Genomic DNA, 13,139 nt, shown 5'->3' on the forward strand with positions numbered 1-13,139 from the left:
TTAATATTAGTTAATGTTAATTTCAACATATACAAATACATTTTTAAAACCAGAAGTTGTATTTGTTAACATTAGTTAATGCACTATGAACTAACATGAACTAACAATGAACAATTGTATTTCTATTACCTTACAATAACAAAGATTAATAAATGCTTGAAAACATTTATTGTTAAATGTTTGTTCATGATACCTAATGCATTAACTAATATTAACGAATGGAACCTTATTGTAAAGTGTTCCCCAGAAATTATGTACTCAGGATGAGGACTGTGGTGTCACCTCAATATCTAAATATAGAAAACCAATTATGTTTTACAGACATATTAGTCATTGTTTATTGAAGATAGACTGCAGAACATTCAGTGGGCTTTCTGCTACCAGATGATTAGTGAGGGAAAGAGTCTGTGTGAAGTATATAGAACGAGTTATAGGGTGTGAAAAAAAAAAAAGCAATTTACATAATCAACAAATTAATGGGTTATCTGAGGGTCTTGGATGTGTTAAAGAACCCATGTATAATTAGGCTGCGTTATGTCCACCAGTCCCTGATCAGACACATTTCATAGTGATATATGAATGGATGCACTTTAAAATGGTACCTGACAGATATTCAAATTAGTTGGATAAATAACAATAACCCCTTATCATAATGTAACAATCAAAGTAAAATAAGAAAGACTCCAATAAAGAGCGACACAAAAATGTATTATCCCAGATCCCAAATATACTTCAGCGTAACGGAACGCTTTGGGGGGTAGCGGGGAGCGAGGTTGCACACCTGACGCATCTGGTGGACGACATGGCACATTCTAAAATTCGAAAAAAAAAATTTCTATGAAGGTATGCACACCTAATCCCAGAGTCTCAGCGCCGCCCCCACCGGCACACTGCACGACTTCATATCTTTATAGCTTGCTAGCCTTCTTAGCATTGCTTATTCACGTTCATCGTTTTAGCCATTTTACCGCGTGCTTCAGGGTATTCCGCTTTTCTACTGTTTCAGCTATGTGTATTTTACCACACTCACAGTTTCTCTCATTTTTTTCTTTTCTTTTTTCCACTTGTCTACATCTCGCGTCTCAACTGCGTGCATTCATTTTCTTCACTGTGTTTTACATGGATTACTGCATCAATCTCAAACATCTGCTGATTAGGAACCAACTCGAACAACATTGTTCAAGAACAACCATAACGACACATCCTCCGTGAGCAAGGCATGAGCGGCGCGTTTTCGTTTCGGCACCCATATTAACAGATGACACCGTTTACACTGCAGGTGTGAGTCGTGAGGTGAAGCGTCCCAGATGCGGCAGTGAGCGGATAGTTTCGGCATTGAGCCCATTTTTGCTGTGTGGCTCACGCTGAGCTCAGCAGCTCTGGGTGCAGTAAAACACTAAAATAATCAGGAGATTACTGAAATGACACAACAGCAAATCAAAATTATTCAAACCGAACCTATAGTACATTACAATTTATATGTCTGCATGCAAGTAAACTCAGTAAAATAAAGTGTTAATAAAATGCTGGACCTTTTGCCATTCTGTGTATATAGGTGTACATGTTAGACACAACATTAACCAATCACAACCAAGTGTGCTGATAAAGATGAAGTGCACATGACTGCCTACTGTTGTCCTTGAAGCAGCAATAACTTCAGCTTATTACGACCTTATTAAAGAAAAAAGCTGGTATAGGACCCCATAAATAACTTTATTTCCTGCGCAGAGGCGCTGCTGTTTCTCGTGGAAGAGTGAATGTCCAATGCGACCGCCCGCTCGCCACGCTCACAAAGGATGTGTGAACCTGGCGTAACAACAACAACAATTGTGGTAAGTCATGGCATCCGCTCATGTTGTTTCTTCCTGCATAGCATGCCACATGTTTACTATAGCTTCTTCCATCAGCAGTGAGGGATATACATGTGATAAATGTAAGGAATCAGTCAGGCTGATGGAGAAGGTTAATGAGTTAGAGGCACGCATCCAAACGCTAGTGGAGGTCAGTGAGAAAGAGATGCTGACAGATACTGTTTCTGATGTGGGTAGAACAGCGAGCAACACACACACTTTGGTTCTGACTGTAGAGCCCCAGCAGCAGGGTGTTTGGGTGACGTCTCAGCGGCATACTTGCTCAGCAAAGTGACACCACTCACCCGCTCCTGTTAGGGTTTCCATTCGATTCTCCCCACTTAGTGATGCACCTACTGAGAATCATGATGAATGAGCCTTTATAATTGGTGATTCTATTTTAAGGAACTTGGAAATAGAGACTCCAGCCACTATTGTTAAATGCATTTCGGGGGCTTGGGCATCTGACATCAGATCAAATTTACAAGTGCTGGATAATGCTAAATGCAGATTTTCTAAAACTGTTATTCATGTTGGCACTAATGATGTCTGGCTTCGCCAGTCAGAGATCACTAAATATAATGTTAAAGAGGTGTGTGAACTTGCAAAAATTATGTCAGACACTGAAATATGCTCTGGCCCCCTCCCTACTTGTCATGGTGACTAGGTTTACAGTAGATTTGTGTCACTGAATGGCTGGATGTCTAAGTAGTGTCTGGAGAATAGCATAGGATTTATAGACAACTGGAAGCGTTTTTGGGGTAGACCTGACCTGCTAAATAGAGACGGACTCCATCCTTCCAGTAATTTGGCTCTTAGCTTTAATAGTGATAGTATTTGTCTAACTGGGGCCCAGGTCAGGAAGTAGACAAACTGGTTAATCTGAATGTCTGCTAGCTGGCTTGAGATGTCACACAGATCACATAAACTACAACACATAGACTGTATCAACTAGATATCATACAGAGACTATAGTGTATGTTCCCTGAACTACCAAACACAAAACTCACTAAATAATTTAGAAAAAATTTGATTAATGTCAAACTTGAAAAAAATGAAAAATATTTTGAAGATAAACATATAAAAGGTAGGGCTACTAAACATTAGATCTCTTTCTACCAAAGCACTAATTGTAAATTAAATTATTACAGATCAAGGATGCGCTCTGTTTGACCGAAACCTGGCTTAAACCGGATGAATATATTAGTTTAAATGAATCTACTCCCCTAGGTTATTGTTATAAAAATGAGCCTTGTCTGAAGTGTCAAGGAGGAGGTGTTGCAACAATTTACAGTGAAGATTTTGGTGTTACTCAGAGGACAGGATATAAGTTTAAGTGTTTTGAACTAATAATGCTTAATATGACACCATCGGATATAAATAAAAAAAATCTCTGTCCTCTTTAGCCGTTGCTACAGTATATAGATCACCCGGGCCGTACTCTGATAGTTAATGTAGATAGAGATTTAATTGTTGGTGATTTCAACATTCACATAGATAATAAAAATGACACACTGGGATTAGCATTTATAGATATTCTCAACTCTCTTGAAGTCAGACAATATGTGACAGGACCAACTCATCGCCATAATCATACACTAGATTTAATTCTGTCATATGGAGTTGATGTTGATAATCTCAGATCATTACCTCGTCTCTTGTTTGCTGCAATCAGCTAATGTCACAATCTACACCATGCTATCATTCAGGTAGAACTATTCTTTCGACCACTAAAGATAGCTTCACTAATAATCTTCCAGAATTGTCTCACATACTCAGTAAAACAAAAAGTCTATTAGAACTTGATGTAATATAAGAAAATATAAATACAGTCTTCTCTAGCACTCTTGATAGTGTCGCCTCCCTTAGATTAAAGAAAATTAAAGAAAAAAGCCCTGCACCGTTCTGCAATGATCACACTCATGCTCTCAAGAGAGCAGCTCGGAAAATGGAGCACAAGTGGAAGAATACAAAATTAGAGGTATTTTGCGGTGCATGGAAGGATAGTGTCTGTATCTACAGACAGGCACTAAAAGCTGCCAGTTCAGCATATTTTAGCAAACTCAAAAAATAACCACAACAATCCTAGGTGTTTATTCAGTACTGTGGCTAAATTGGTTAGGAATAAAGCATCGACTGAACCAGATATTCCATCGCAGCACAATAGTAATGACTTCATGAATTTCTTTACTGATAAAATTGAAATAATCAGAAATAAAACTGGAACTATGCAAACTATGCACATTTTCACAGCACCCCAGAAAACAGTGTCTCATAATTTTCCTCATGAGCAACTTCAATCCTCCACTGTCATAGGTCATGAAGAGCTAATAAAACTTATCTAAAAATCAAAAGCCATAACATGTTAGATCCAATACCAACTAAGCCCTTAAAAGAGGTATTCCCTGTAATCTCAGAACCTCTCCTTAATATTATTAACTCCTCGCTATCCTTAGGACATGTCCCAAAAAACTTTAAAATGGCAGTTATCAAACCTTTTATTAAGAAGCCACAGCTTGATCCTGGAGAATTGGCTAATTACAGACCGATTTCAAATCTACCATTTATGTCACAAATACTAGAAACGGTAGTGTCCTCCCAAATATGTTCATTTCCACAGAGAAATGGTATATATGAATAATTTCAGTCAGGATTTAGGCCCATCACAGTACAGAGACTGCACTTATCAGAGTTACAAATGACTTGCTCTTATCATCTGATCATGGCTGCATTTCTCTTTTAGTGCTTTTAGATCTTAGTGCTGCCTTCGATACGACAGATCACGACATTCTCTTGAATGGGTTGGATAATTATGTTGGCATTAGTGGACTTGCATTAGCATAGATTAGGTCCTATTTATCAGACTGCTACCACTTTGTATGTATAAACAGGAATTGTCAAATCAAACAAAAGCTAAAGTATAGAGTGCCACAGGGATCAGTTTTAGGGCCTCTGCTTTTCTCCTTATACATGCTTCCTCTGGGAGATATTATCAGGAAACATGGAATAAGTTTCCACTGTTATGCCGCAATACCCAACTTTATATTTCTTCTAAACCAAACGAAAATTCACACAATTCCCCAAATTAGCAGAGTGTATCAATGAAATCAAAGTTTGGATGGCCAGAGATTTCTTTCTACTCAATTCTGACAAAACAGAGGTACTAATTATTGGACCAAAAACCTCTAAATATAAGCAGCTAAAATATAATTTGACTCTCGATGGATGTACAGTTACGTCGTCTTCTACAGCAAAGAACTTAGGTGTTATATTTTTAATACCAATCTGTCCTTTGAAAATCAAATTTCCAATGTTTGTAGAACAGCATTCTTCCACCTGAGAAATAATGCAAAATTACGACACATGCTCTCTGTTGCTGATGCCGAAAAACTAATTAATGCGTTCATGACCTCAAGACTATATTATTGCAATGCGTTACTGGGAGGATGTCCAGCAAGTTCAATAAATAAACTTCAATTGGTTCAAAATGCAGCTGCCAGAGTACTGTGTAGCATCTGGACCAATCAGAAACACAATTATTCATTATTTAATGAATAATCCAACAGACCTTTCAAGACAGTAACAAGCAAAGGTCCAAGTAGGCCCAAGCAGTCTCCGAGATGTCTGCTCTCCCACTAATAATTATCAGCTCTTACTCCCCCTTTGCTGACACTGGTCCAGCAACTAGTGGACCTCAGAGACATTCCAGGCGGGGGAAGGTAGCCACATGCAAAAGCAAAGAATGTGGCTGAGAAGAAACTCACTCCCCCATAGGAAAGACACATAAAGCCCATAAAACAGACTTTTCTTCATTAATTTATAGACAAACTGTTCTATAAATGAACATGCATATCCTCAGGACATTATGTGTATGATTATTACAGTCTCGTATAGTGTCGTTTGTACTGTATACCGTTTTGGGCATGTTTTATGACAGAGCCACTAGATAATGTAAAATGATTTGTATCATGCTTCCTATCAAATTAATCCATGTGTGATGCCCTAAATATTGGAGTATAGCACCCCCTTTTAGCATGCACTTATAACATATGCTTGTTATATTAATCAGAGCATAAAGGGGCACAAACTGCTAGCTTACTCCAATCATGCAAATGAGTCAGCTTCCAAACAAAGGAACTTTTCCCGCTGGAAAATTGCACCTTTCTCATTGTTCAAGCCAAATTTGAGAGGAGTGGCCTCCCTCAGGAGTTAAAGGGCACTGTTGAAGTGACCTCGCTCTCTCTCTCTCTTCCCTCTTTCTCCCTTCTGCTCATGGTTGCTGCTTGTGTTGGACCGGAAACACCCGGTCCGACCACGAGGTCGCGGGCCGGCAGGCCTTAACACACCAAGCCACGTGTAACTTCCGACCATAACAGAGTCAAACTAACACTGCAAGTTCATCATCATTTCTTCATTCAACATGGAAGAAATTGATTGCAACTTCAACACCATCGACTCAAGGAACCATCAAGACTTTCTCCTGAGACTGCATCCGGACTCTCTCTCTCAACAGCCAAGGCATTGCAAGTATCATATAATTAACTAACTAAACAGAGGTTTAGTATAAGCTGTGAACCCCTTTGTTAACAAAGGTGCTTTCAAGTAAGAAACTGATGGTTCTTTTAGATGGTTAAATTATTCTTTTCATAGCTTCATTCCCCTGTTCTGTTCTTGTTTCATTCACTTTCACTTTTCCATTTCCCATGTATGCGTGATTTGTGTGTATGTGTTTGTTTAGATTAGTTATGTGTTCGTGACTTAAATAAAGATTTTGTGTACACAGATCTTGTGAGTTGATTCTGGTCTGCTTGTAAATCAACGTCAATTTAACGATTTGATCACAGCTACATGCTAAGATAGATTTAATTTTCTGTGGCCACAAAAAATATCCATTCTGAAAGTTGATAGACGATCAATATTGAGTGTTCGCTGGACGAACAGATTAATTGATCGTTATGTTAATTCAGCTACATCAAGTTAATTCTATTAACTGATCCAAATATTTATAATTAATTATAACGAGTTGTGATTAATTATTCATATTTCCATTTCAAAGATAATTTGACTGTGGTATATTTTGATAAATAATCTCATCCCTGTTTTTAAAAGGTTTCACTTCAAAGCTGTACCTAAATATGTGTAATATTATTTTCAATAAGCCATGAGAATAATATTACTCCAATAAGTGAATTAATCATAATTCCCTTATTAAAGCTAATTCCTTACAATAGAAATTGTGAGCGGATACAAGACATTGTATTCAGACAAATAATCTAGTTATTTGTCATTTATCTAATTTATAATGGTTGAACGCGACGTGACTAATTCCATAATAAATTTCCTTACATAATAATGTAGAATAAGGACAGTTTAATTTAATTCCTAGCTCACACATACTGTTTCCCTACACATAATGGTGGGAGAATGCGTGCAAAGATCTAAATTAGTTATTTAATGTAATTCGCTAGAGCTGACTACAACCAAGAAATTGTACCAATTTTATCGTCGTTACATTGGCTACCTGCTAAATTTCATATTCATTTTAAAATTCTGTTAACTACATACAAAGCTTTGAATGGTATAGCTCTACAGTACTTAAGTGATCTACTGACATGCTATATTCTGTCATGTTCATTACGATCACAAAATTCTGGCAAGTTAAAAATTCCAAGAATATCAAAATCCACAAAAGGAGGTAGATCCTTTTCATATTTGGCTCCTAAACTATTGAATAGTCTCCCTAACACTGTTCGTGATGCAGACACACTCACTCAGTTTAAGTCTAGGCTAAAGACTCATATTTAGCCAGGCATACACCTAATTTATCCATCAACTCGCAATTCATATCCCGAGGTTACCAGAGCCGGCCAAATCCAGCTCCGTTCCTGCTTGGTGTCAGACTCCACTGCTATGTGTCGCTGAGTGATGACGACAAAATACAGCCGGTGCTAGCCAGACATTACTTCAGTCTTTTGACTTCAGAGGATGAACTGATGCCAACTCCAACTGTAAGACATCAGATACTTCATATGCCACTGCCTGAACCTTGGATTTAGGATGGACCCCACCGAACCTCACCGAAATGACCTGCCGGTTGAACTGTGATGCACCGCATTGATCTCAGCCTGCAACACCTTTGTCTATTGATGAACTACACTCTTGAAATGGAATACATAGACTATCAACAAAAGCCTTCATCAGCCAACTAACAAAGGACAATGCATCTATATTAATGTCTGCAGTTAATCCAGGATGGACTTCAAAGACATTAGTCATCAATCTTAAAGTTCATAAAAAATCCATGTCTTGCACTGCACACAAATAACTAATATTGGCATTATATTCATGTTGTTTAGCCAGAGGGGAACTGGCCCCCACAGTGAGCCTGGTTTCTCTCAAGGTTATTTTCCTCCATTAACCAACATCTTATGGAGTATTCCTTGCCACAATTGCCTTCAGCTTGCTCACAGGGGTTCTAAATACAATTATTGAATTATTGAATTTTTATACACAATTTATAATCATATTTAATCAAACTACACAATGATCACTCTAAGACTTTATAGATATTACGGTTTCATTTTTTAATTTTGTTTTTAAATGCATGATTTCCTGTAAAGCTGCTTTGAAACGATGTGTTGTGAAAAGCGCTATACAAATACAAATGACTTGACACCACCGCCACTACTCGGCATCTGTTGGCAGCACCCAGCTATAGCTCCAAAGGCTGCTCCAAATTCGGCAGTGTCACGGAGCACAACTCGCATAGTTTTCCATTAAATTAGACACAAATTATTATCAAAAGGACTTAGATTGTTTACTTCAGCCAACATTGGATGATATATTATGTACACACTCACAGAGCACTTTATTAGAAACACCTGTACACCTACTTATTCATGTGGTTATCTGATCAGCCAATCGTGTGGCAGCAGTGCAGTGCATAAAATTATGCAGATATGGGTCTGGAGCTTCAACTAATGTTCACACTGACCATCAGAATGGGTAAAAAATGTAATCTCTGTGATTTCGACCGTGGCATGATTTTTGTTGCCACACAGGCTGGTTTGAGTATTTCTGTAACAGCTGATCTCCTGGGATTTTCACGCACAACAGTCTCTAGAGTTTACTCAGAATGGTGTCAAAAGCTAAAAACATCTAGTGAGCGGCAGTTCTGGGGACGGAAACACCTTGCTGTTGAGAGAGATCAACGGAAAATGGCCAGACTGGTTTGTGCTGACAGAAAGGCTACGGTTAATCAGATAACCACTCTGTACAATTGTGGTGAGCAAAATAGCATCTCAGAATGCACAACATGTCAAACCTTGAGGCAGATGGGCTACAACAGCAGAAGACAATGTTAGGCACTTTATTAGGACCATAGTGTTCCTATCAAAGTGCTTGATGAGTGTATGTATCTTTCATATAGCCTACACAATGTATTTTCAGTTACAAGTTTGTCTTTTTGTGGTTTGAGAGCTTGAATGAAACCTATTCAAGGCTACAAACAGAGAAACTGCCTAAGAAACGTAGCCATTTCTAATCATTCAGTTGTCACACCAGTTTCATACACTGACCTGCAAACTCATCAACAGCATTTTGTTCAATCTCAAAGTAGTACAAAATCCTTCATAACTTTTGTGTGTATGGTGACTAGATTCACCTGCACCGCATCAACGCTTCCTTGTGCGATACCTGTGCCTGGTCCTACCGGTGACGGAACGCTTCCCATCCGGTGTGCGACCGGCTTTAGTCACAGGGTGATCCTCACTCCGCATTCAAAAGTGCATTAACTGTAAAAGTGTTAGAAACTGTACGATTATCGTGGGTGCAAAATCCCTTATTGTGGGTGAATCTCTCCACAACACCTCACAAAAAATCTTTGGACTATGCATAAAAGTCAACTGCTATAAAACTGTCACAAGTTGACCTCACAAGTTGTTGGATGACTAGTCGATAAGTCAATCATCCTCACACATCCCTAAGTGAATTTGTGCGCATGTGTACCTGGGTAGGGAGTGGGCGTCTGGGTGGCCAATAGGTGCTGTTTCAGAGCCCAGTTCAGTCACCTGAGGACTGAATGAGGTATTGATTGATGGAATGGCTCTTCTCACCAACCTGCCCCAGGTGGCAATGTTAATGTTCATCTGAGGGGCACGCAGGAATGTTTTACCTGAGAGCAACAGGGTTTGTTTGTGAGATGAAGCAAACAGAACACAACAATGCATGGTCAAGTTTGCGAAGCTAGAAGCATCTATGTTCACATACTACTGCGGAGGATGTTTCTGGCCTAAGCTTTTAAAATAAGAGATATTTGCTTTCTAGGTGAAACCAAACTGTTAAAACAAGTTCAAATGAGAAGGTCAATGTTAATTCTGACTTCACTGTATAAACATTGGCCCCACAGTAGAGGAATATTGAACCACAGAACTGTGTCAAAGTAAGCTACTTTATCTAATCTGTTTGAAAGAACATGTCAACCCTTCTCAACACGGAGGCATATTTGCCAATTCATAACTATACCTTGCTGTTTGGAGAAGATTTTCTTTTGCCTTTGTAGTTTAGGTCGCCTCTCAATAACTGGGTTGAAAAATGTAACCTATATCCAAAAAGGTAGACATAAATTGAACAAAAATATCCATAACAAAGTCATCACACTTAAATATTGTATGTGTGTGTGTGTGTTGAGTACAAAATTTTTTACCTCAGCAAACAGTGTTCCTTGTGGTTCAAGGTAAAGGCACATGCCATGACGCTGGTTGTCCAGGAAGTCCTCCAGCCGTAAAAACTTGACAGCACACAGCGAACGCCAGTCTCTCCAGTACACTGCTATCTCCAGCTCACGAGACTACAGGCCAGACAAAAAATAAATAAAAAATTTAATATGTGGTTTATTGAGGATAGATACTAACCATTTACATAAATGCTTTAGTGCATGCAAAATCAGGGTCATGACCAAACACAAAACACGAGAAAATAAGCTGTATTCTTCCGTATAATATAGTTCTTTAGGTTGCCAGGGCGTTGCTATGCATCTACATTGTTTTTACAGTGTTTTGTGTGGCTACAGACCTTATTCACGCTAGCGGCATCTTTGATTTTTAACGGGAATGAAAACAAGGCAGTGAGGGATAGACTTACATTCTCTTCAATGGCACAAACGGTATTAAGCTGTATAAAGCTCCTAGATCACATCTGATTTTCCACAACTCATGTTGTCTGGAGTTCTTTGTATACTGAATGTTCTTGGAAAGATATTTTATCAATTTTTTGTCCTTGGAACAAACAAAAAACACTTTAAACTGCAGTACAGCCCATTGTAGAGACTGTAAGTCCATCCTTTACAGCCTCACTGTCATTCCCATTAAAAATCAAAGATGGCACTAGCGTGAATAAGGTCTATTATGGTGATCTGCAAGGCTGTTTGATGGTTTTTCTTACTTGCCCAAGTAAAAACAACCACTCCCAGGTCTCAATGATATTCTGGTCTAGATGTTTAACCGATACTGGATTTTGCAGATACCGATAACAAAGGTGGTGGAAAAGGCTGACAGTCTTTAGCCGACAGTTTTTAAGATCGATTTATAGAATGTAAAAAAAAAAAAAAAAAAAACAAAGTCTTAGTCTTTTCTTACAAATGATGGGCATAGACAGAGTCAACAAGAGTCCAACATAAATAAAATGCCATAAAATGCATGTTCAATCAAAATCCCATTAATAACCAAAACAATTGAAGATTTGGTGCACATGTACTTTCACATGTACTGTAAACAAGCCCGAAACACACCAGGGGCTGTTATTTTAAAATAAGGGAGATTTGGCTCCATCACAATGCTCTACATTTATGTATTTACCAAATTTTGTAGCCTATATATTCACTAGATGAAGAGTTTTGTGTATAGATATTTCACCCGATGAGGTTTAATTTAGAATAAGGTTTATTATTATTCACAAGATATGAAGTTGGAGAAACGATGTATGCGCTGATGGGGACATTTCCATATAGTTGCATTTTTCTTTGCATGCCCTCACTTCAATTTAGTGAGGACAGAAACATTGATGAATATTGCCATTGATGAAAGATTTAGATGCAGCAAATCCACATGATTGTTAATTAAGAACAATAATACATTTTTTTTTTTTTAAAAACACAATCGGCAACCATCAACATACATTCATCAGTAAATCCGATATATCAGTCTACCTATATTTTGGTCCTTAGATATGGCTCGGGTTCATCCTTCAATCTACACCTATCTGGTATTCTTCCACATTTTCTCTTCCACCCAGTCCAATTACTAAGAAAAGTAATAGCGCACCTCTCCACAACAAATTGCACAATGTGAGCTGTCATTCATGTCTACAGCACGAACAGTGCAGTGTCTGTTTCAAATCAAATCAAATCAAATCAAATCACTTTACTGTCACACAGCCATATACACAAGTGCAATGGTGTGTGAAATTCTTGGGTGCAGTTCCGATCAACATAGCAGTCGTGACAGTGATGAGACATATACCAATTTACAATAACATCAAATTAACACAACGCAATTTAAACATCTGATATACATAATTAAACTCAACTTAAAACATCAAATTAACACAACACAATTTAAACATCTGTTATACATAACTACACTCAACTTAAAACATCAAATTAACACAACACAATTTAAACATCTGTTATACATAATTACACAACTTAAAACATCAACTTAACACAACACAATTTAAACATCTGTTATACACATAATTACACTCAACAATATACAAATAATAACATACACTGTACAGTATACAATATGCTGTTTTTGTTTTTTTGTTTTTTACTATATAGATACTATATAGATACATATTATTCAATAAAAATTAAAATATATATATATAAAAAAAAGTATATATATATATGTATAGAATGTACAGTATTGTACTGTATTGACATTCAGGCTGTCGGTTGATAGTCAGTTGTTAAGAGAGACATAATATAATAACAGTAATATAATTTATGACAGTCCGGTGTGAGATAAAAGAGTAATAAAGTGCAGGGCTGATGTATTTTGATCGTGGGAGATCAAGAGTTCAGAAGTCTGATTGCTTGGGGGAAGAAGCTATCATGGAGTCGGCTGGTGCAGGTCCTGATGCTGCGATACCACCTACCTGATGGTAGCAGTGAGAACAGCCCATGGCTCGGGTGGCTGGAGTCTCTGATGATCCTCCGAGTTTTTTTCACACATCGCCTTGTATATATTTCCTGGAGGGAGGGAAGCTCACCTCCGATGATGTGTCTGG

At 37.9% G+C, this 13,139-nt stretch overlaps 1 protein-coding gene across 1 annotated transcript in view; it reads right to left on the reverse strand.

Annotated features, from left to right (window-relative positions):
* The window catches only part of LOC127449629 (serine/threonine-protein kinase N2-like), an 87,829-nt gene that overhangs the window by 8,402 nt on the left and 66,288 nt on the right, over nt 1-13,139 (reverse strand). The window contains exons 9-11 of the mRNA XM_051713151.1: nt 10,555-10,698; nt 10,374-10,449; nt 9,858-10,023 (exon numbers count right to left, since the gene is read on the reverse strand). Of these exons, the coding sequence (XP_051569111.1) occupies nt 9,858-10,023; nt 10,374-10,449; nt 10,555-10,698 (386 nt within the window). The remainder of the gene's footprint in view (nt 1-9,857; nt 10,024-10,373; nt 10,450-10,554; nt 10,699-13,139) is intronic.

This window comes from Myxocyprinus asiaticus, chromosome 12, assembly GCF_019703515.2.
Source record: "Myxocyprinus asiaticus isolate MX2 ecotype Aquarium Trade chromosome 12, UBuf_Myxa_2, whole genome shotgun sequence".
NCBI classification, from domain to species: domain Eukaryota; kingdom Metazoa; phylum Chordata; class Actinopteri; order Cypriniformes; family Catostomidae; genus Myxocyprinus; species Myxocyprinus asiaticus.